At 37.4% G+C, this 23,767-nt stretch overlaps 2 protein-coding genes across 5 annotated transcripts in view; one reads left to right on the top strand and one right to left on the bottom strand.

Annotated features, from left to right (window-relative positions):
• The window catches only part of LOC150077296 (uncharacterized), a 702,167-nt gene that overhangs the window by 21,358 nt on the left and 657,042 nt on the right, over positions 1-23,767 (bottom strand). For all 4 annotated transcript variants that reach the window (XM_090386557.1, XM_090386560.1, XM_090386559.1 and 1 more), the window contains exon 22: positions 15,981-16,104. In XM_090386557.1, coding sequence (XP_090242683.1) covers positions 15,981-16,104 — 124 coding nt within the window. The remainder of the gene's footprint in view (positions 1-15,980; positions 16,105-23,767) is intronic.
• Positions 1-23,767, top strand: part of LOC150077297 (COX assembly mitochondrial protein 2 homolog) — a 102,040-nt gene that overhangs the window by 67,035 nt on the left and 11,238 nt on the right. The gene's annotated exons all lie outside the window — the stretch shown is intronic.

The raw sequence follows: 23,767 nt of genomic DNA, 5'->3' as shown, positions 1-23,767 counted from the left end.
TGGTTATAAAGCTATTCTAATCATGGACAATGCGCCAGGACACCCAAGCAAAGCGAGCTTAGAAGACTTGAACGATCACATAAAAGTTTTTTACATGCCTCCAAACACTACGTCTCTGATCCAACCAATGGACCAAGGAGTAATTGCAACATTTAAAGCGTACTACATAAGGAACACCTTTTCCCAAGCTATTAAAGCCATCAACACTGAAAATGTACCGAGCTTAAAGGAGTTTTGGAAATCCTATAACATTAAAACCGCCATCTACAACATTTCAAGTGCCTGGGATGAGGTGACTCAGAAAACCATGAATGGAGTGTGGAGGAAAGTTTGGAAAAATTGCATAAAGCATTCCCAGGAACCTGATGATTCCGTTGAAAATGTTAAAACACAAATTGTTGAGCTCGGAAAAGAAGCAGGATTACACGAAATTAACGAAGACATCGTACAAGAGATGATCGACAACGACAGGATGGCCTCTCTAATGAAGAACTAATGGAAATTATAAAAGAACAATAGCTTGCTATTGAGGGAGATGATGATCAAGATACTATAGATGAAGAACCGATGAAGTCGCTGACTGCAAAAGGACTTAGTGAAGCTTTTGAACACTTCGAAAAAATGTGTGATTATTTCCGGGAGAACGACCCTGACATGGAACGAAGTGCCAAGGTAATAAGAAATTTGAAAAAAGAAATGAATCCCTACATGATGTTGTACAATGAGAGGAAGAGGGCCAAAGCACAACCCAAAATTGACACATTTTTCAGTCCAAAGATACGAAAACTCGAGAGCACAGGGCCATCGAATTAATAAATTCATGATTTTCGTTAGTTAATTACCTCATAATTATATGTGTATATAATGCAGAATATTTTATATGTACAAAATTTTGAATATTAAATATTTTTAATCGACATTGGTGCATATTTTCACTACCATTTATTATTGATTAGAAAATATCCTAGGGAATAGACCGCAACTCACAAATACATATGTTACCTTATGGGAATATGGCGCTCGCTTAGCGCGGATTCACTTAGCGCTCTGTTTTCCAGGAACGAACTATCAGCGTTAAGCGGGGGTCACCTGTACATTGCCAAAGAGGAAAAGACAATGTCAGGTTTCAAGGCATCAAAAGATAGGGCCACACTCTTGCTTGGGACTAATGCAGCAAGAGATTATAGATTAAAACCACTGCTTGTGTACATTCTGGAAATTTTCGTGCATTTAAGGGCATCGATAAAGCCACCCTATCTGTGCATTTCTGATCGAACCAGAAAGCATGGATAACAATATCTCTCTTTGAGAACTGGTTTAAATGCTGCTTCATTCCAGAGGTTGAAAAATATTGTAAAGACAATGACGTTCCTTTCAAGATAATGCTCCTGGACATCCTACTCATCTAGATGATTTCAATTCGAACGTGAGAGTCATATTTCTACCGCCAAACACTACTTCACTCATCCATATGTAATGCAGATGCCTGAGCAATATTTGCTCAGGCATTATCTGCAGTAGATGATGAGAAAAATTTTATGAGACTTGAAAATCTTACAGTATTTACCATGCCATCTTAAACATTAATAAGGCTTGGGCGGAAATTATTAAAAGTTGTTTAAATGGTGCATGGAAGAAAATATGCCCATGGCACATAAAAGGATTTGAAAAAGATAAATCATATGAAGAGGTTACAGATAAGACTGTAAAGGTTACAGAGCTACTTCAGTTAGTTATTTGTTATTTGGTTTTTAGGAGCATTAGCAACTAAGGCCATATTGCTCCGGGAATATGCGGTGGTTATTCCCTGACCTTTCCGCATCCTCTGTATTTGGTGGTCATGGGCTCGAACCCCGGTCTAATAATCAAGAAGCGTGTGCTATGCACTGCTGCTCCTGCTCACCTGGCTACAGAGGCGCCGTACTTCAGTTAGAGGTTGATGCCAAAGACGTGGAGGAGTTAATAAAGGAAAAAGAGAAGGAATTATCTAATGAAGAACTTACTGACTTGCAGGCAGTGATAGTAAAAGAAGAAAATGCTGACGAAGCTCAAGATGAACCAATGAGGAGCCAAGACACTTCATCAACAGAGAGATAGGAATGGCATTTTGTGAAATTGCATCGGCAATGGTAAGGTTTGAGAAGATGGATCCTGACAGCAAACGATTCTTAAAAGTTTACAGAGGGGTGAATGATATGCTTGCTTGCTACAAAGAAATCTACAATGAAAAGAAAAAAGCCACCGTCCAGTCATCCATCAATATGTTCTTTTGTAAGGTTGACGGCTGACCCCTTCTAAATCTTCACAGCCCCCAACCTCTGCAGCAGTGTACTTATCAGCCAAAGACGTCGATTCTGGAAACGATGCTCATGAGGTAAAAGCTTAGTGATATTATGCCTGTCTCCTCTCTTTTTTTGTAATTTTATAATTTTGAAACTTTTTTAAATTGCACACTTTTATAATTTTTCCTCCACATGAGATAAAAAAAAATTGAATAAATAGAATAAATAATTCTATTTACATGTTCTTTTTCAATTCATTCAATTGAGCGAGCACAGCTGCGAGTGCTGCACAGTAAAAGATGGGAAATAAATCAGAAATAAGTGGGAATGGTTACATTTTATAACGTTTTAAAACAATTTATTAATACATATATATTAAGAAATGACTATGTACATGATGCACAAAATATATTAGTACACTTTTAAGAATTATGTCGTAAAATATTTGGTTATTTTTTTGTTGTACACTGGATTCTACTTTACACCGTTCATAAAAATGTTCGAATTTGTTTAAACTTTAACCACTGAGATATATTTTCTATTACATTTTCTTCCCATTGAAGGCCTTGATGAAGTTTGAAATGCTGCAACATTTGTTTAATATTGCCCTCATTTTCATCCAAGTCATCGTTGATATTGTCACTAATTCTTTAAATACACTCCAAAATGCTGGATTTGCTCAGATATTCAGCTACTATGACATCATTATCAACTCCTAACAATTTGTCAAGAACAATTTCTCCACTGATTAAACCTTGCTTGGAACTCTTCCTAAGATTGCTGAATGTCTTCTAGTAGTTCATCCCTCTCATCTCTGTTAATTAGCATTTTAGCAAAACCTGCTTTTGCAAAACAATTTTTAATCGTTGTTTCCGTCACATCTTGACTACACTTTCGCCAACTCTGATATCCGCAAATCTATAACAGAATCTATAGGTTGATTGGTTTCTATTCTCAGTATAATTTTTTTCAGTACAAGCCTTCGGTAGTGCATTTTCAAATTTTTGATAATGCCTTGGTCCATTGGCTGCAGTCATAGCTGGATTTAAACTTGTTGTGGCCCTAAGTTTTAACATATATGAGGCCATTCTCCCTTACTGTTCACCTGTGAGAATATTAAAAAAAGGATTTTTTTAAGATGGAGTGAGGCTCCTTGGAACTTAGTTTGTGTAGCTTATATGTAAATCCGGCATTAGTTGCAGTTAAGACGAATTATTCAGAAGGAAGAAAACAAGCTTCACACTTGTAAGTTTTGGTAAAATAATAAGAGGAGTTTACCTCAATATAGTGCTTAGAACACTTCCGTATGATACCCTCCAGAAATTAAAAGGAAAAAAAGAAAAAAACCGACAACTTACCGGTACATTAGAGTAAAATATAAATAATTAAATAATCAATTTAACACAATTCAAATCAATTTAAAACAATTAAAAATCAAATTAACGCAATTAAAAGAATCTAACGAATATCAACAGGTTACAAATCTTTCCTCGTATACACTATCACAGGACCAGATTTCGCTTTTATCCAAAGTACTAAATTATAATTTACCGCCTCGAAAACTGCCTAAAAAACAATGCGTAATTGATATTGAATTTGGACTTCGTAATGTTCCACAAAAAGATGTATTTATTCGACAAGTTAACCAAGTAGTGAATAACATAAAAGAAACGCGACTTCCTAAATTGAATACACATGACAGTTCAGCTTTAAGAGAACTTCGGGGAAATAAGGACATTATTATACAGAGGGCAGATAAAGGAGATACAGTGGTAATACTAGATAAACATGATTATATTAATAAGTTAGATTCAGTTGTGTCAGATACCTCCACTTATCGTGAAGTAGACCCGGCACCGTTTACCAATTTGGTCAATCAATACAAAAATAAAACGTTAACCATATATCGAAAAAACGACTACATTACTATGGTTCAGTTAAAGGAATTGAAGTCCAGAACATACAATATTCCTGCACTTTTCGGTCAGGTAAAATTACACAAGACTGGGTTTCCTATTCGACCTATACCCCTTTAGACAGGTAATACAATTTGGGATTAAGAACTACGATACATTATTTAATAAGTTTAAAGACTGTAGACTCGGCGACAATGACAATTTATTCTCACTAGATGTTACCTCATTATATACGAATGTAAACGTTGAATACACATTAGATATTATTTGAGATATGTTAAATAAAAACTCAACACCGATTAATTATACGAAGCTACCTATTAAGGAAATTTTTCACTTAATTAAACTGTTAGTTGAGGCTAACTACATCACCTTTCGAGACAAGGTGTACAAACAAATTTTTGGATTACCAATGGGTTTGAGCCTGAGTGGCTTAATGTCAGAGATCTATCTCTCAACGATTGAGCAGATACATTTGACACCTTTTCGAACCCGTATCACATACTATGGGAGGTATTTAGATGATGTTCTAGTTATTACCGATAGTAATACAATCCAAGACATTTTACATTCGTTTAATAATATTCATTCTAGACTCAAATTTACATTGGAAAGGGAGGATATGGATACTAGTCATTAAACTTTCTAAATTTCACGCTTACCCGGGACTCGAATAAAATACAATTTAGCATCTATCGAAAACCTACAAACACCAGTATGCTTCTACATTATAATAGCTATCACCCGTTCACCTACAAAAGATCGATTATCTTTAATCAATTTCTTAATGCCTATAAATATTCAACGACGGAATCTGCTTTGGACTCAGAAATACAAATATTAACTAGCAGATTCTTAAACAGGGGTTATTCCATTACCACAATAAACCGAATTAGGGTACAAGCTAAGGATAGGATACAAAATACTACACCAATCAACAATAGTAATATCAAAAAATACTTTATTTCTGCCCCATATGTTGAACAGTGGCACAAACAGCTTAACAGATTCTTTAAAGATACAGAATTTAAAATTGTAGCTAGGCCAATACGGAAGTTACACACTATACTGAACAATCGCTCGGTTCTTTCAGCGTTCGCAACACAAATTAATGATCTGGTATACAACATTTCTTGCAGTGATTGCGACTCGTCTTATCAGGGTTCGACCCGATTTTCTCTTAATATTCGTGTAAATCAACATGAAGCCTCAGTTCGTGCTTCTCATTCAGCAGCGTCAGAATTAGCCTTTCATGCCATTAACGAAAAACATACTTTTTTATTTAACAAAGCCAAAATACTTAACGTTCAATGTAATTATACGCGACTATTAATTGCAGAAACCGTTGAAATTAAATTACACGAGAATTCTGTTAATGTTCAGCGGCCATATTTGATCTCCGATGCATGGACCTTTACGCGCATGCGCGAAGACAAATAATCTCTATTTAAGTATCAGGTTTAACCCGATTCGGTAATTTTCATTCCTGTGATCACGACATATGGTCGAAAAGCGTTGTCAGATTCAGGAAGGAAAATCGTTTTGAATATTTTCGTTAGATTCTTTTAATTGCGTTAATTTGATTTTTAATTGTTTTAAACTGATTTGAATTGTGTTAAATTGATTATTCAATTATTTATATTTTACTCTAATGTATCGGTAAGTTGTCGATTTTTTCATTTTTTCCGTTTTAATTTCTGGAGGGTATCATACGGAAGTGTTCTTCAGTACGCACTATATTGAGGTGAACTCCTCTTATTATTTTACCAATATTATTATCAACATAGAACATATTGAGTAGTACAGCTCTGATTCATACTATCTAACTTGTAAGTTTTGAAATTACCAAGTGAAGGCAGGCAGGGCAGTTGTTGACAATCAACGCGAGTTTTCTGTTTTCTTTGGTCATCTTTCTATCAAAATTTAAAATCAACTGCTCAAACATTTCACGTGTCATTCATTTTTTGTTGTAGTTGTAGTCCAACTCTTAACGACATTACTCCTTTGAAACATAGGGGTTGTTTACTTTTGCCTATTACCAAAAGCTTCAGTTTTTCACTACAAGTCATAGTTGCAACAGTGTAATTCCCCCTTAATATTTTTTCCACCTGAACATTGTTCACCTTTAAAAGTCAGTGTCTTGTTCGCAAACATTTGAAAACTAGACATGTTTCATCAACGTTGAATACGTCTTGGCACTCTTAGTCCTCCATAATTTCTTTTCAAAACTGTTTCTTTCCAATGGGTATAGTCTTCTTTGATTGCAACTCCACTTTCATCAAAAAAAACCTTTTTCAAGTAAGCCATGATGCTCTTTAAATTTCCAGTCAACCAGAACTGGCTTGAAATGTTTTGTGCCCCAGAAAAGATGCATACTCCATAAGCCTTTTCTTTTATTAATAGACCTGATATCGGCATGTTTTGGTCTTGAATGAACTTCATCCACTTTAAAACTGCTTCATCTACATCTTCCCAAATACATAATTTCACACTCCCAACTGGGTCCCGTTTCCTAAAACAGTTTGAAAATTGAAACATGGTTTTTCAGAATGGTTGACACACTACTGGCAGGGATACCAAATTTTAAAGCGATTTCTTTTTCTTTTTTAATGCTCCGATCTACACTATTAAGCACTTCCACTTTTTCACTCTGCACTCAAGGATTTCCTCTTAGACACTATAAGGTTACCTGCAAAGCAGTTAAAACAAAGCTAAAATTAGGGACCACTTGTAGCTACCGTGTAAACAGAGACAGGTGAAATTTAGTGAAAGTGTGGATGATTCATTTCTTTGAAACAACAGATGAATTTCCGAGATAAAGGAAAATCACTCTCTCCTAATTCTCTAATAGGATGTTTATGGTAGAAAATACGTTGACCAGAGCCAATGCCCACATCGGGAATATGCCAATGGCTGTGGACCAGCAGGACTTCTCAGTAGTGTATAAGTTGTATAGGTTTTACTTCTTTTTAGCCATTGTTGACCCTCTGCTGGGCAAAGACCTCTCCCAGAACTTTCCATCTTTTTCTATCACAGTTTTACAGGCACCATTAAATTGTAAAATTTTTTTAGCTCTTAATTCATGGAATTAATGCCTTTAGCTATTAAAAGCTAAAGGAATTAATTCTTAATCCGTGCTTTCTACAGCATCAGCTCTATTGCCTAAAGGCCAGCAGTGCAAACAATGTACCCAGGTCTCTCAAAATCAGTTCGTTATACGGAAATTATTTTCAATGACCAAGGGGAAATAAAAAAAAGAGTTTGCTACATAGAAAATTTTGCTATATGGAAGTTTGTTAAAGAGAGGTTCGTCCGTCTGTATATATGTACGAACACTGGGTTTTCTGAAAAGAAAATTCAGTTTTATGTTTAAAACACTCAACTTTATTCTTATTTTTACATAAATATGTAATAATTTTATTTATCATCAACTTGCTATACATAGAACGAATAATCTGACCAGTTCTAGAACTGGTCAGAGGGTTGCGGACCCCCTGGAACTAGTCTACAGACCCCAGTTTGTGAACTGCTGCTCTAAGCATTTGGAATATTACAAGAAGGAAGGAGAATTCATTGTTGACCAGAATGTGATGAGATATTGGTCCAAAAAAATTCTAAGCACAGAAGTCTGCTAATAAGGTTGATTTAATTAATCTGGGACTCATGGGTTTATATATGCAGATTTTGTTGAGCAGTGTCACAATAAATGCCAAATTGTTCTGCTTTGACAAAGATGGAGGCAGCCTTTCCAATGAGACCATCGCAATACTCTGGGTTGGAGTTCCTAGACTATTCTCCACCCACCTACCTCACAGCCTTCACAAGTACCACAGTGGATATAATCACTATCCTCCTTCTCACATCTGGTGGAAAACTCTTTTGAGTCTGAATCCCATCAATGATGCAAAGAATTTTTTCATGGACTTAAGTGAGGATAGTACGGTACCCCTTCCCCCAGAAGCACTGTTGACAATACTTATGTTTTTCAGCAAATGGCGTGATTCGCAGTGACTCTGTACCTGAAGGGGAGAGAGAGTAAATGCTGCTTCAGAGACTATTGAAGTACATTTCCCAGGTGAGGCTGCAATTTTGAGAGAAAGGCAGCTGGTTCTTGTTGCACAAGAACAGTGCCCCCACCCATTCCACACGTGTTGTGCAGACAGCTCTGATGAAGCATTGTACTTATCAACCCTCCACCTTCATCTCCCAATCTAGCACCAACAGACCTCTTCCTCTTTCCCAAGGTGTGAAAACTGCCCTCAAAGAAAAGAAATTTCAGGATGTGAGGTTATGAAGAAAAACATAAACACTGAACCGAACATTCTCTTCAGATGCCATCACTGACTCTTTTCAGAAACTTTTAGAATGATATAATAAGTGTATATATAGTAAATACACCATAGTTAACTCATAAACTTGAACTACATATGTAGCGTAGAAGGCATCATTTTAATTGTATCTCATAATGTGGTTGCCTTCACAACGAGATAGCTACTATTGCCTTACTTCAAATAAATAATGCTTCTCTAGTAGAGAAGACTACTGTTATTTATTTTCAGCGGTACCACCACCCAGACGATCGTTTCGAAGCTATCCGGCTTCATCATCAGTGGGCGGGCAGGTACCCAGGTAATACAACAAGCCATCACAGTTGCGAAGTTATATCCACAATATCAGAGATGCCAAAAGGGTGTGGTGGTAATGTATTTTGAAAATGAAATGCACAGGGCATAATCACATAAGTCTATGTGATTATGCCCTGTGCATTTCTGGTCTGTAACCAAGTCAAAAAGGAGATTAGGCAGGCAAAGGCAGATTATGAGAAATCTTTGGCAAAGAATGCAAAGAAAAACAGCAAAGAGTTCTTTACCTATGTAAACTCTAGAAGGAAAGGGATGAATTAGATTGGTCCACTGGATATTGATGGTTCAGCTGTTGATGATCTTGCTCAGGTGGCTAACAAACTAAATGAGTATTTTGCATCTACATTCACACATGAGGGGGAATGCCAGAGGGGAATTAAACTCTGACAGTCAGCTGGAGGAGAAATTGTTGAAGATAAACATAAAAAAGGCACTCAGCGTGGATGGAATTTATCCAGTTATATTAAAGGAGGCAGCAAAGGAACTAAGAAAACCTTTAGCCATAATTATGAGAGCTTCCTTGGACTCAGGGTAGGTACCCATGGACTGGAGATGTGCAAATGTGACCCCAATTCACAAAGGAGGATCAAAGGGCGACACAAGTAATTATAGACATGTTAGTTTAACTTCTGTTCCAGGGAAATTAATGGAAGCACTGGTTAAAGAAACACTGCAGGATCATCTAGACAAGACTTCAGTTATAGCTCAGACACAGCATGGTTTTGTTAAGGGGAATTCTTGTCTGACCAATTTGATTGGACACTAATGACAGTGTGCTGCTGCAACAGGATCTAGAAAAGTTGAGCAGATGGGCTACATATAGGAAGCAGTAACCCTAGAGTAATGTATGAACTCTGTGGTACTACTCTGACAGTGGTACAGAATGAAAAGGACCTGGGGGTAACTGTGCAGGCAGATATGAAGTTTTCTGAGCAGTGTAGAAGGTCTGCAAAAGTAGCTCATGGTGTCTTGTCAATGATATACAGGAATTTTTCTAGCAGGGATAAGGAGGTGATTATCCCCTTGTATAAAGCAATGGTCAGGCCACACCTTAAGTACTGTATATAGGTCTGGAGGCCTCATTTTAAAAAGGATGTAGAGCTGTAGAAATGAGTACAGAGAAGGGCAACAAGATTAGTGAATGGAACAAAGGGTTTACTCTTAAGAAGAAAGGCTTAAGTGTTGCAGATTACAGTGTCTAGTGACTAGGCACCTGCGAGGTGATCTGATTGAGGTGTATAAAGCCTTGAATGGTTTGAGAATGCTCAATGCTGATGGGATTCTTCCTATTGCTCAGAATAATCACCTGAGGGCATAAATTAAAATTGAGGAAAGACAGTTGTAAGTTTGCCTTTAGCCAGCGGGTAGTTGATTGGTGGAACAGACTTTCATCTTTTATTGTGGAAGTTGATAGCCTAAATAAATTTAGGACTGAGCCGGATAGGTATTTGAAACGAATGGTGGGGTGAAATGAGAGCGTGTTTTTTTTTTTTTTTTGTGACTGATGCTGCATAAGCTTGCTCTCTTGCATCGCATACCTCTACTAATGCTAATGCTAATATCAAGCTTAATTTCTAAGTATGGAGATAATACAAAGGTTGGCAAGGTAGTTAATGACAGTAATGAAGGTAAGCTACTGCAACAAGATCTAGAAAAATTAGGCTGGGCTGAGAAATGGCAGTTGAAGTTTAACATTGACAAATACAAGATGTTCCATATAGGTAGCAGTAACCCCAGATTGATATACTAATCATGTACTACACCCAGCCCAGTGGAAAATAAAAAGAAAGGTAATTGTGTGGTCAGATGTGAAGTTCTTTATGTCATTGACAAAACCCCATGAGCTGTCCTGGCAGACAGGCTGCAAAGATATCTCATGGAGTTTTATCAATAATATAAAATAACTTTGCAAGCAGAGATAAGGAGGTTATTTGTTATTTTTGGTTTTTAGGAGCATTAACAACTAAGGCCATATTGCTCCCGGAATATGCGGTGGTCATTCCCTGACCTTTCCGCATCCTCCGTATTTAGTGGTCACTGGCTCGAATCCCGGTCTAATCAAGAAGCGTGTGCTACGCTCCGCCCACCTGGCTACGGAGACGCCCGAGATAAGGAGGTGATTATCCCTTTGTACAAGGCCATAGTTAGGCCGAATCTTGAGCCCTGCAGGTCTGGAGACCTCATTTTAGGAAGGTCATAGCTATGCTGGAATGGTAGTAGAGAAGAGCAACAAGATTGGTGAAGGGAACAAAAGATTGCTATTACCAAGAAAGGCTTCAGTTATGCAGATTACAGCATCTGAGACTAGGCACCTACAAGATCTGATTGAGGTGTTTAAGGCCTAGAATGGATCGAGTAAGCTTAATGTTGATGGCATTCTTCCTCTTGCTGAGACTAAACACATGAGGGGGCATAAATTCAGATTGAGGAAGGTTAGTTGCAGGACAGATATGTGGAAGTTTTCCTTTAGTCAGTGGGTGGTTGATGAAACAAACTTCAATCTGTTATGGAAGTGGGTAGTTAGAATAAATTCAAGGAAGAACTAGACAAATTTTTAATAGGGATGGATGGGAGGAGGTGGGCAGAGGGTTTTTTTTTTTTTTTTTAATTCTTATGTTCTGTAAGCTTGCTTTCATGCATCATTTGCCACTACAGTAGACTTTCAGAATATGGGCACCTTCGGAGATTCAAGGTGCTGCTATTTAGAAAGTTTTATTTTTAATGTATTTAATGCAGAAATAATGAGGCCAAATAAGAAATAGAGTTTAAGAATGCAATTTTATTAACTGTACATAAAAAGCATAAACATGTTGATGATCCAATGTTACTTTCTGCCATTAATACACTCCTGCTTACGCCCCTTTTTACTTTCTTTATTATATCAAGATCAGTTTGCGAGTGTAGCACAATGGTATCATCACCATTCTTCCCACACCAGGTGGAAAAGGCCTGGGTTCGAAACCTGTCGATGACGCGAGGAACTTTAAGGGCTGAGTTAGTTGGTCTCAGGCATAGATAGTAAGGTTTTTTCGTCCAGTAAAGCCGGCAAATTGACCAGAGAACACACACAATTTACAGATACATTACACCTGGTTATATGTAAGAAATTACCGGGTGATCCTAATGTAATGGTTTGGATTATATCAAGTTTGTCCCTAAGCTTTAATGTTGTTCTTTTCTTCTCTGTGTGTAGTTTATTAACTTTAGGAGCCATAATGAGGGGTTTTTAATTTAAAATAAATGTAAAACGGTGGTATAATCTGTGATATCAGTACAGAATTACTTTCAAAATAGCGAATGTAAACAAATACAGTAATCACGTGACTTGCTGTTTATTTTTTTCCTGCACTGCAAGACATCTGCACTGTAGCAAACATCCAATTTCAATGTGACATTATCTTGAATGTTCCGTTATTTGGGATGCTGTTATTTTGAGTCTACTGTACTAATACTAAAGAAAAACACTTTAAGCTTCTGCAAAGATTCCAAAAATGGTAATAATAAAGGGATGCATACAAATCTAGAGAGACTGTAGAGGTTTGGAAACTAGATACCTGAAAGTGAGATCTGACTGAGGTAAATAAGGTACTGTGGGGGGGGGGGGTGAATACCAAAGAAAGATAAAGCCAATAGACTGAAATTCAAGAGTTTACATTTGGTCAGCATGCTGTTGACCAGTGTAATGAACTGCCTTCCTGGTGATTGCATATGACAGTCTGGAAAACTTTAAGGGATAACTGTGATCAGTACTTTTTGGCAGTGGGAACAGTATAAGAATGAATAATGGGTTGCACAGACTTTTTTTTTTTTATTTTTTTGCTGATGCAGCAAGGGAAATGGTAGTCTATGCAAGCAAATGTGACTCTTGACAGTACTTTCTTTAAAAATTGAGAAACTCAGAGATGTTTAAGATAATCAACATGTGCAATTCCTGCATTAATCACCTATCAACTGTCTATTATATAACATGAATTTACATTATAAACTTAGTCTAGTGATAATAATTGGATTTATATTAAAAATCACATACGAGGGGTTTCTGAAAAGTAAAGTAACACATTTTTTCTCTCGATGATGTTTAATAATACGAAGTTGAAATTACACACTGAGAAATAGTTGAACATGCACTACTTCTCCACAAAGCCTCCAGTTTTATTGATGCACTTGTCCCAATGGTGGATCAGTTTATCAATACCAGTACTGAAGAAGTCTGTGCCCACACGCTGTAACCAACATCTCACCGCCTGATAAACTTCCTCATCCATGGTGAAATGCTCTCCTGAAAGGTGTTTTTTCAGAGGGCCAAACAAATGGAGGTCTGAAGGTGCTATGTCTAGGCTGTAGGGGGGGGATGTAACAGTTTCCCAATGATTACGGCACAACCACTCACGAGTGGTGTGGGCAATGTGTGTATGTTTAGAGTTGCATTGTCATGCAACAAAATCACACCGCTTGTCAGGAGTCCTTGTCGTTTGTATCGAATGTTGACTTTCAGTTTTTCCAACAATCAATGCACAGCTTCACTGTGCATTGATTGTTCCTCTCTTCGGCAAGAAATCCACCAACAGAACGCCTTGGCGATCCCAGAACACTGTGGCCATGACTTTTCAGACACTGAGAACAGTTTTGAATTTTTTGCACACAGGAGATTGTGGGTGTTTCCAGGTCATGGAGTCTTGTCTGCTCTTCGGAGTAAAGTGATGAATCCACCTTTTGTCTGCTGTGACTATGCAAGCGAGAAAATCCTCTCCTTCATCGCTGTATCACAACAGGTTCTCCAGACACATCCCCATGTATTTTGCTTTGTCCTCTGACAATTGTCGGGGCACCCAGTGGCAGCACACCTTTCGAAAGTCAAGGACATCGTGAACAGTCAACTTACTCAAGTTCACTATTTGTGCAATTTCATGCATGAAATGGCTTCTGTCTTGCTTTATGAAGGCCTGCCTGCCCGATGTCGATCTTCAACGTCAACATTGCCCACTTTAAATTCCTTGCCCCAAAAACACACCTGCTTCTTTGTCCACCTTTTTGCCATACAGCAACCACTTCATGGTGAATGTCATTTGGTGAAGACCCTTTTGCTTGTAAAAAGCGAATAACTTCACGACCATGTGTTTTGGACAACACTTGCAAGGCAGCTACCAATTTTGGACTGGAATCTGCTGTGACGCGACAGTACCGCAACACTGCACTGGAGGTCTTTTTGAACGTCATTGACGAGTTTATCTGTCCACTACATTTTATCTCATTCCCTTCCACCATTATTAAGAAAAAATGTGTTACATTACTTTTCAGAAACCCCTCGTAGGTGATTTTTTCATGAATCACATAGATTGGTGTTAATAGATAATAAAATTATCTATTATAATTGACTTATAACTTTACAAGCATAATGCTATCGTAATGTGTATTATTGCATTTAAGTATATTAGTTTAGTGTAGTATTCTCAATTAAATTTAAATTGAATGGAAATCCTCAGCCCAGAGCAGCAAAGTGCTGTGCTTGGGAGAGAACTTTGGCAGCAGTTCACCTCTAAACAGCCTTACGAAATGTACTGCTGTTTGGTTTTTGTAGATCTATCTGGAATGAAACATGATACAGCTAATGGGTGTGTTCGGTACAGAAATTGTGAAGAAATTAGGTGCCAGCTGAATATTTTGATGGGCATTTATGAAAGCTTGAAGCACAGAGTGGATGCCCTCAAAGGAATTAAACTGGGGAGATCTTCATGCTCTCACCTGCCCACCTAAACACCAGAGCTTACACTTGAGCATCACGCAACACAGTGGCAACCCTGAAGGCAGAATGTGCTTGTCCCACAGAAGGTAACTATTGTCAGTGATTCTATTTTATCAGGGATATAGGAAATGTATTGTGCAAAAAGGATAGGTGGATCAGGACCAGGGGAAACAGTTGATGATATAGAGCAGATATCATATTTTAAGGGCACAAAAGATGTAGATGTTGGCACTAATAACATTAAGAGTATGAGATCTGAGGAATTACTCAACAAGTACAGGGCAATGTTGACAAAAACTCACGAGTTAGTTAAATTTGAAAATGTCTGCAATTCTGCCCAGTTACAACAGGAGGGAGTACATGATGAGAGCCTTATTAATCAGTTCAGCCCTGTTGAGATTGCGCAAGGCTCATGGAGTGTAATTTTTCTCACCATGGACTTTGCTTGTTAACAGAAGAGACTGCTTCTACAGGGATGGGATACACTTAAATAGAAAGGGTGCAAGAAATTTGCTGATGCTATTGAGACAGTGTTAGGTGGGTTGGAAACTGCTAGATGAATGGGGGGATAATACATACAGATTAATAGATTAACAATAGCTGCAGGCAGAGGTGAAAGTGATTCTTCTACTGCTTCTATTGGAACATGCAGCAGCCTGGAAAGCAAGGTATCCAGAATTTGAAGGCCTGCTATGAGTCATTGTGGAACAAGGAAATGCACAGGCCGTGTTAGGGAGAGTAAGAGCATGTGCATGTATACTTGCAGGTACACCAATTTGATGATTTTAATTGCTGTTAAAGCATCAAATTCAGGCATTGTGGGGATATCAGAGATGTGGTGTCACTCAGAGATAAGGGGTGCAGAATTTGTATATGGGGAGTACAGTGTGCACAGAAAGAACAGGACGGGTGGGGTAACTAAGAGCTAATTAAGTAACAAAATGGTCCTAAAATCTAAGGCAGTGCATCCAGTTGACATGGGTGTCTGGTGCAACACTGAATCAGTCTGGTGTGACATAAGCACTGGGAAAACAAAAATGAGAGTAGGAGTGTAATTACTGTGATGAGTACAATGAACAACTATGAGAGAAACAGAGTAGGCCAGTAAATCAGAATGTCTTATAATGGGGGATTTTAACTTTCCAGATATTGACTGGAACTTGTAGATTTGTTACTCAAACACTAACAAGGCTTTCATGAATTTAATGGATGACTGTTTTGTACAGTCTATAAATTCAAGGATGAAATAGGCAACTATTGCAGGAATGAATAGATGAAATGGCATTTTTTTTTTGTTTTCTTTTTTGGCTAATGCTGTATAAGCTGTTTTCTCATCATTTGCCACTACTTAATACTAAAAAGAAGATTATATAATTTTTTTTCATTCCATTCTTACCTCAGTAAGATTTTGCTCTCTTGTATACACATGAGGTAAGTCTCCTACTCCTTCCTGTGGCATGATACAGGATACGGGTTTATCATCAGGTTCACAGTGATCCACAATGAGTGGTGACAAAAAGCTTAAAAAAAAAAACATACAGAATATATAATTATAAAATAGTGATAATGTTATAACTCAGCTATTATAAATTATCATAATTATACTTAAATGTTTATGAATTACTTATTTATCGATGTTCCTTTTTTGGTGTTAAGCACATACAAAACCATTTAAATAAATAAATAAATTTTCTGTTTATACTCTGGGACGACCATACAGTCAGAGGAGTTAACAAGATAGACAGAATACAAGAAACAGCAACATATTCAACAGTCATGGGCTTGAACCCCGGTCACTCAAGGCACGTGTACTTATTTACCCGCGCGCCTGACCACTAGGCTACAGCTTTTTTTTTTTTTGTATGTTAGCATTAGCATTAGCATTAGTAGAGGCATATGATGCAAGAAAGCAAGCTTATTCAGCATCAGCCAACAAAAAAAAAAAAAAAAAAAAAAACACACACCACTCCCATTTCACCCCTCCGTTCGTTCGAAATACCTGTCCAGTTGAGCTTTAAATTTGTTTAGGCTATCAACTTCAACAACAAATGATGGAAGTCGGTTCCACCAACCAACCACCCGCTGGGCAAAGGCAAATTTCCGCACATCTATCCGACATCCGTCCTTCCTCAATTTGAATTTATGCCCTCTGAGGTGATTATTCTGAGCAAGATGAAGAATCCCATTGGCATTGAGCATGCTCAAACCATTCAAAGCCTTATACACCTCTATCAGATCACCTCGCCGGTGCCTAGTCTCCAGACTCTGTAATTTGCAAAACTTAAGCCTTTCTTCGTAAGAGCAACCCTTCGTTCCATTCACTAATCTTGTTGCCCTTCTCTGTACCCGTTCCAGCAGCTCTACATCCTTCTTGAAATGAGGCCTCCAGACCTGTATACAGTACTCAAGATGTGGCCTAACCATTGCCTTATACAAGGGAATAATCACCTCCTTATCCCTGCTAGAAAAATTCCTGTATATCATTGACAAGACACTATGAGCTACTCTTGCAGCTCGTCTGCACTGCTCAGAGAACTTCATATCTGCCTGCACAATTACCCCCAGGTCCTTTTCATTCTCCACCACAGTCAGTGTAGTACCGTAGAGTTGATACGTTGCTCTGGGGTTGCTGTTTCCCGTATGTAGTACTTTACATTTGTCAAGGTTAAACTTCATTTGCCACCTCTCAGCCCATCTGTTCAACCTTTCCAGATCCTGTTGCAGCAGCATAGCGTCAGTAGTGTCCTTAACAACCCTGCCAACCTTTGTATCATCTGCAAACTTGGACATTAAACTTGATATCCCATCATCAATATCATTCATAAACACCGAAAACAACAACGGACCCAACACTGAACCCTGAGGAACTCCACTAATAACATTAGTCCACGTTGAGCAGTGTCCATTGATTACCACTCTCTGTCTTCTGCCACTCAACCATCCCCTTATCCATAGCAGCAATTTGCCTCCAATGCCACACTGCTCCAATTTGTGCAGCAGTCTTCCATGTGCAACAGTATCAAAAGCCTTCTTAAGATCCAAATATATAATATCAAAGTTATTCCCTGCATCCAGTTCTTTTGTGACTACATCATAGTATCCAATCAAATTGGTCAGGCAAGACCTGCCCTTAACAAAACCATGCTGCGTCTGAGCTATAACTGAATTCTTGTCTAGATGATCCTGCAGTGCTTCTTTAACCAGTGCCTCCATTAATTTACCTGGAACAGAAGTTAAACTAACAGGTCTATAATTACTTGTGTCAGCCTTTGATCCTCCTTTGTGAATTGGGGTTACATTTGCACATCTCCAGTCTATGGGTACCTCCCCTGAGTCCAAAGAAGCTCTCATAATTATGGCTAGGGGTTTGCTTACTTCCTTTGCTGCCTCCTTTAATATAACTGGATAGATCCCATCCACCCAAGGTGCCTTTTTTATGTTTATCCTCAACAATCTCTCCTCCACTTTCTTCTCAGTTATTACAAAATCATCCAGCTCACTGCCAATGTTTACTTTACCTACATCATTCTCCTTCCTGAATAACTCCTCATGCGTGAATGTAGATGCAAAATACTCGTTTAGATTGTTAGCCACCTGAGCAGGATCCTCAACTGTTGAACCATCAATATCCAGTGGACCAATCTGATTCATCCCTTTCCTTCTTGAGTTTAAATATGTAAAGAACTCTTTTCTGTTTTTCTTTGCATCCTTTGCCAAGGATTTTTCGTAGTCTGCCTTTGACTGCCTAATCTCCTTTGTGACTTGGTTACAGACCAACTTATATCTATCATAGGCTTCCATGTCACCCATTAATTTGTATGTATCCCATACAAATTAATGGGTGACATGGAAGCCTATGATAGATATAAGTTGGTCATTAGTTCATCTGACAACCATTTAGGCCTAAACCTTGAACAATATTTCTTAGTTGGTATGTAAAGCCTGGTAGCCTCCAAGATTAGTTCCTTGAATGCTTCCCATTTTGAGTTTGCTGTTGGTAACATCATCAGTTGGTCCCACTGTATAGAATTTAAATACTGTCTCAGACCATCATAGTCGCCTTTACGAAAACAAAAACCCTTCCCTTTACCTCTGATGGTAGTTACCTCCTTGAGTAAATCCCACTTCAACACACTGTGATCACTGCCACCTAGTGGTTCATTTATCTGCAGATTCTTAATGCATGAAGAATCACTACTGATAATCAGATCAAGAGTATTGCTCCCTCTTGTTGCCTCACGAACATGCTGAGGTAGAAAACAATCATCCAATAAATCCACAAAAGCCTTGCTAGTGTGCGAGTGACCAACCCACAAATTCCAGTCAATATCTGGGAAATTAAAATCCCCCATTATAAGACTCTCTGATTTACTGGCCCACTCTATTTCCCTGTACAATATCTTATTATACTCATCAGAGTCATTAGGCCTATAGCACACTCCTACTCGCAATTTTGATTCCCCTATGCTTATGTCACACCAAACTGATTCGACACTGCCCTGTCCATCGATGTCGACTGGCTTCACTTCCTTGGCCTTTATGTGTTTCTTAACTAATAGCATAACCCCTCCTCCCCTCCTGTCCATCCTTTCTATACACATTGTATTCCCCAAATTCCAGTTCCGCATTACTTATATCTGTGTGACACCACGTCTCTGATGTCCCAACAATATCTGCCTTTGATGTTTTGAGCAATACATCAAATTCATCAAATTTATTTACCAAACTCCTAGCATTGGTGTACACGCAGGTATACATGCACCTGTTTCTATTCTTAGCTACCCTAACACAACCCATGTGTTTACTTGTACCGCAATGACTCCCAGCAGTCTCTGAAATATCCTGAATCTTGTTTTTCAGGCTTCTGCTCATTTCAATAGAAGCAGTGCAAGAATCACTTCCACCTCTGCCAGTGGCTGAGGTGGAAGTGATTTGTGTGATTTGTATGTGCTTAACACATACAAATGGTTTCGCATGTATTAAGGCATTCATTTGTTCTGGAAATAAAACAGAAAATTATTAACATGTTTTTTGTTCACAAAGTTAAAAAACAGCAGAAATTATCGTTGCCTAGTAAATGAGTAGTATACCTGATACATGGTAAGACTTTGTTATTCTAATTTTTTTAAGCACAAGAAGCCTACTACATTTGTGAATACATATATAATAGGCTTCTTGCATGTATCACCCTCATATATATGAGAGTGATACATTTTATATGAGAAATCTATTTATGTAAATCACTAAAAGAAGAAAAATAAATTGACTTTTGCAAATTAGAACTGCAGTTAGCACTTTTTTTTTTAATTAAAAATTAACCCAGTGCCTATGAAGCAATAAAGAATAATTTATTATATAGGACTGTTCAAAAAAGGATTATTATAAATAAAAAAAAAAAAAAACAATAAAAAATTTACCACATATTTCTTATTTATTGGCATAGTATAGCAGACTTCTTCCTTGCACCAAATAATTCCTAGTTATGATGTTTATTAATTGTGCACAGTAATTCATGAATATAGTTTCATGAATTAAATCGTCTATAAACAGCTTTTATAGATAAGGGTATGTTGGGGTATTGAATGTGAGAATAATGTTCCGTGTAGAGGTAAGTTTATTATCTTTTTAATCATAATTCATTTGGCCTCAATTACATTTTGTTCCTGTAGCTCTTTAGTTATTTCTCCCTATGTAACATTTAGTAGATCCCAATTGGATATAGCACCCTTAGGGAAGTTTAGAATTGCATGGAAAAATACTTTTACTAGGATGCCAGCAAAGTTTCCAAGTTGTAAGAGTTTTTCTGGAGTGCCTGTGGTTCACGGTTTCCACTGGTAGACCTCCTGATTGCAATCTCTTAACGATTTTAGGAAATTTCAGATCCTGTGATTTGAAATTTACAGATGTTTCTGAATAAGGAAGGGAGGCACTTTACTCGTAGGTTGGCTAGTCAGAGAGTCAATAATTGGAAAAGGTGGGCAGGGTTGCTCCATTTGATTGGTCTTCAGTCCCTTAGGATTGTCATTTTTAAGTTCATTAAGGTACCCATCCATGCTGGGAGTTAGTGATGATTTAAGCACTGGAGAGAATCTGTACCAATGTTTCTCCTTTAACACCGAGGGAAAGCTTGTTCCTCAAGATTCCAGCCCTGCTGTGCATGGAGAGGCGGAGATGTGCAGTACACTGCCAGTGAAGCAGTAAGTTGCAAACAGAATAAGGTAGTGCACTGCAAGTGAGAAAAGCAATAAGAGTTTGCAGATTTGCACTATAAATTGGCACTGGGGCCAAAATGCTATTGGCTGCAACTCTGGTCCATTATTAGTCCCACCTCTATTACAACCTGATGGTTCTACTGCATCTTCAGGTATTGATGATCTTGGTAAACCACCTCCTGTCATACCTAATACACTTCACTCAATGGTCTTCCAACAGAAAGATGTTAGAAGAATTGTGAACAATCTTGATGCCAAGAAAGCTCCAGTGCTGATGGCATTTCTTCACTTATTCTCAAAACCTTGCTCCAGTTCCATGTTGCCTTATTACACTTTATTTGGCTAGTGTTTTTCCTTCTGCTTGGAAATCTGTTATTTCCAAAGTTATCCATTAACCAGAAATTTGTCAACTATCTTGAAACCTTCCATCTGATTAATGATTGCCAATACGAATTCCATCAGTGTTGATCCACTGGTGATATATAGGCTTATGTTACTCATCTCTGGCCAATTCTATTAAAAATATGTGGTGAAATTCAAAGAGTTGCACTTGACATTTCTAAGACTTTTGAAAGGTCTCAAAGATTTGGCATGAAGGTCTTCTAAACAAGTTCTTGCAGCCTGTCGACTGTTTTTTGCAATTGGGTATCCAGCTTTCTCTCTGACCATTCACTGCAGGTGATAGTACATGGTGCATCTTTTAAGCTCTCCATTAATGCTGATGTTCTCTAAGGTTGAGCTCTTTCTCCCATTCTTTTCCTCTTATTTATTAATGACCTTCCTCCACTGACTGGAAATTTGATCCATAGTTTTGCTGATGACAGCACACTGTGTTCTACCTTCCAGTTTGAGAAACTTGCCATGCACAAATAGCCTTAACTTCTTGAATATCCTCCAGTTAATTTTACAATGAGGCAGAGAACTTAGTTAACTTTAATACTTCTAGAATGTAGCCATGTTGCATTTCTTGTAAAAAAGTCTACTGTTTCTATGCTTATCTTTGACTGCACTCAGATTTATAGATGAGATGGCATATCTCTGTTAAGGATCACCATGACTTCTAATCTCTTTTGGCATCAGAATATTGTAAATATTGCTTCCTCTGCATAAATTGCATATTGTTCTGTCATGGAATATTGTTCCCACATCTGGTTGACCCCATTCAAAAGAATGCAGTCAGATTAATTAATGATTCATCTCTTAAACAGTCTCTCCATATGTCTCATAGATGACCAGTTTCTGCTGCATGCCTTTTCTGTAGGTAGTTTTATGGGCACTGTGTCCTGAGTTATCGTCTATAATTCTTCCACTCTCTTCTAAACCAATGTGAACGTGCCACAAACAGTCAACATACATTCACTGTCCAGCTCCAAGTGCACAGAAACAGTATCTCCTCTTCTACATTTCTTCCCTACTTCTGTTTCCTCGAACAACCTTTCTTCCGATGCATTTCCTGAAAATTACAATCTACAGAAATTCAAGTCTAATATCAACGAGTATCATTTGTCATCTCAGCCTTCAATCCATACACATTACTAAATACTATAGGTTTTAATGCTTTTTGTGTTTGGGATTTTCATAAAAAAAAAAATCTGAACACATTGTTTTAGACAGGTATAATGGTTTTTCTGATTCCCTACTTCCACAATGCTTTATATAGTTAACAAGAAATTGGCCAAACTTTGCAACAATGAGATATATCAAGCCAAGAAAGTGTGACCCAAAATTTTCTCCTCTAAAAGCTAGACCACGTTGCACTGTGCTCACAACTACAACATTCTGAAGCATAGATTCCTAATAATCCCTTGCTCAAAATTTTCTTACTTTTATTTTATTTTATTTTTTTCCCCCGTTTTGAATCTAATGTTAACTCATGCTACATGTTAATTATTCAAGCAACATATTCTACTACATTCAAATTTTTGTGACTTTTGAATTGCATTAGTGTTTTGCCAGTCATTTTCGTTAGCCAGTGCTATTTGTGATGTTGAGAAAAGATATGCCCTGGTTAGTATCCAGGGCCTAACTGTTGAGATGGGACTGGCAACTCCAATAAATCTGAGTTATATTTAATTTTATAGTGTCACTATTTCATTTTCAATTTCCTTCTATTATGTGTTCCTCACTCTTCTGCCTCCTGCACTATAAAGTTTTGAGGGGATAGAGGTTATTTGCTTTTGATAAACAATTACAGTCTATTCCAATGCATACTAGTACCTCTGGTGCCAGTAGAAAATCTAACTTGATAAACTTCTAAATGAATGTAATGCTATATAACTACACCTAGTTAAAAATTACCTGTTTCCTACCACTCTCATTACTCCTTAACCTGGCAGTGGCAGCACCTCAATGTGTAGCAAAAAGGATGGTAGGGAACCAGACAGGTGTCCAAATCAAACTTTTACTGCAACTTTTAAATTTAACAATGAACTTTTACGAGTTTATTTTATCGTTTCAGTTTTTTGAATTCTGGTTGAACAATGCCAATATTTCATCTTTTCTTAATGCATTGAAATACTTATTGTACGTATGTTTTTTTAATTTAAAAAAAAAAATTAATTCTGCTGAAAATGGCAAAAAAACTTTTTTTTAGACATCAGACTTTCTCCTCATTTTCTAGTTTTAAAGACGATTAAAAGACAAAATTTCAAACATGCACATGAGATATACTGCATAATGAGATATACTGCATGATATACTGCACTCATTATATGCATAAGAAATACTGTGTATTTCTTATGCATATAATGATGCTTATTATGTATATAAATATTATTATATATATTTGATACTATTAGTTTCTTTCATTTTTCATGTTTCAAATTTGGCTTGATTCATAGCATATTAAATTTGAAACTACATATCCTGTTTTCTGCAGGGTAATGAACATCTGGAAAAAATATCATATTTCATGTTCCCCTTTTTATTATGTGAAACAATAACAAATCTTTCAAAAACAACCAAGGTAAGA

This window comes from Mastigoproctus giganteus, chromosome 12 (genome assembly GCF_048544385.1).
Source record: "Mastigoproctus giganteus isolate SK-2022 chromosome 12, ASM4854438v1, whole genome shotgun sequence".
Lineage (NCBI taxonomy): Eukaryota > Metazoa > Arthropoda > Arachnida > Uropygi > Thelyphonidae > Mastigoproctus > Mastigoproctus giganteus.
The sequence above is the reverse complement of the archived record's forward strand: the minus strand, read 5'-3'. Positions and strand labels throughout refer to the sequence as shown.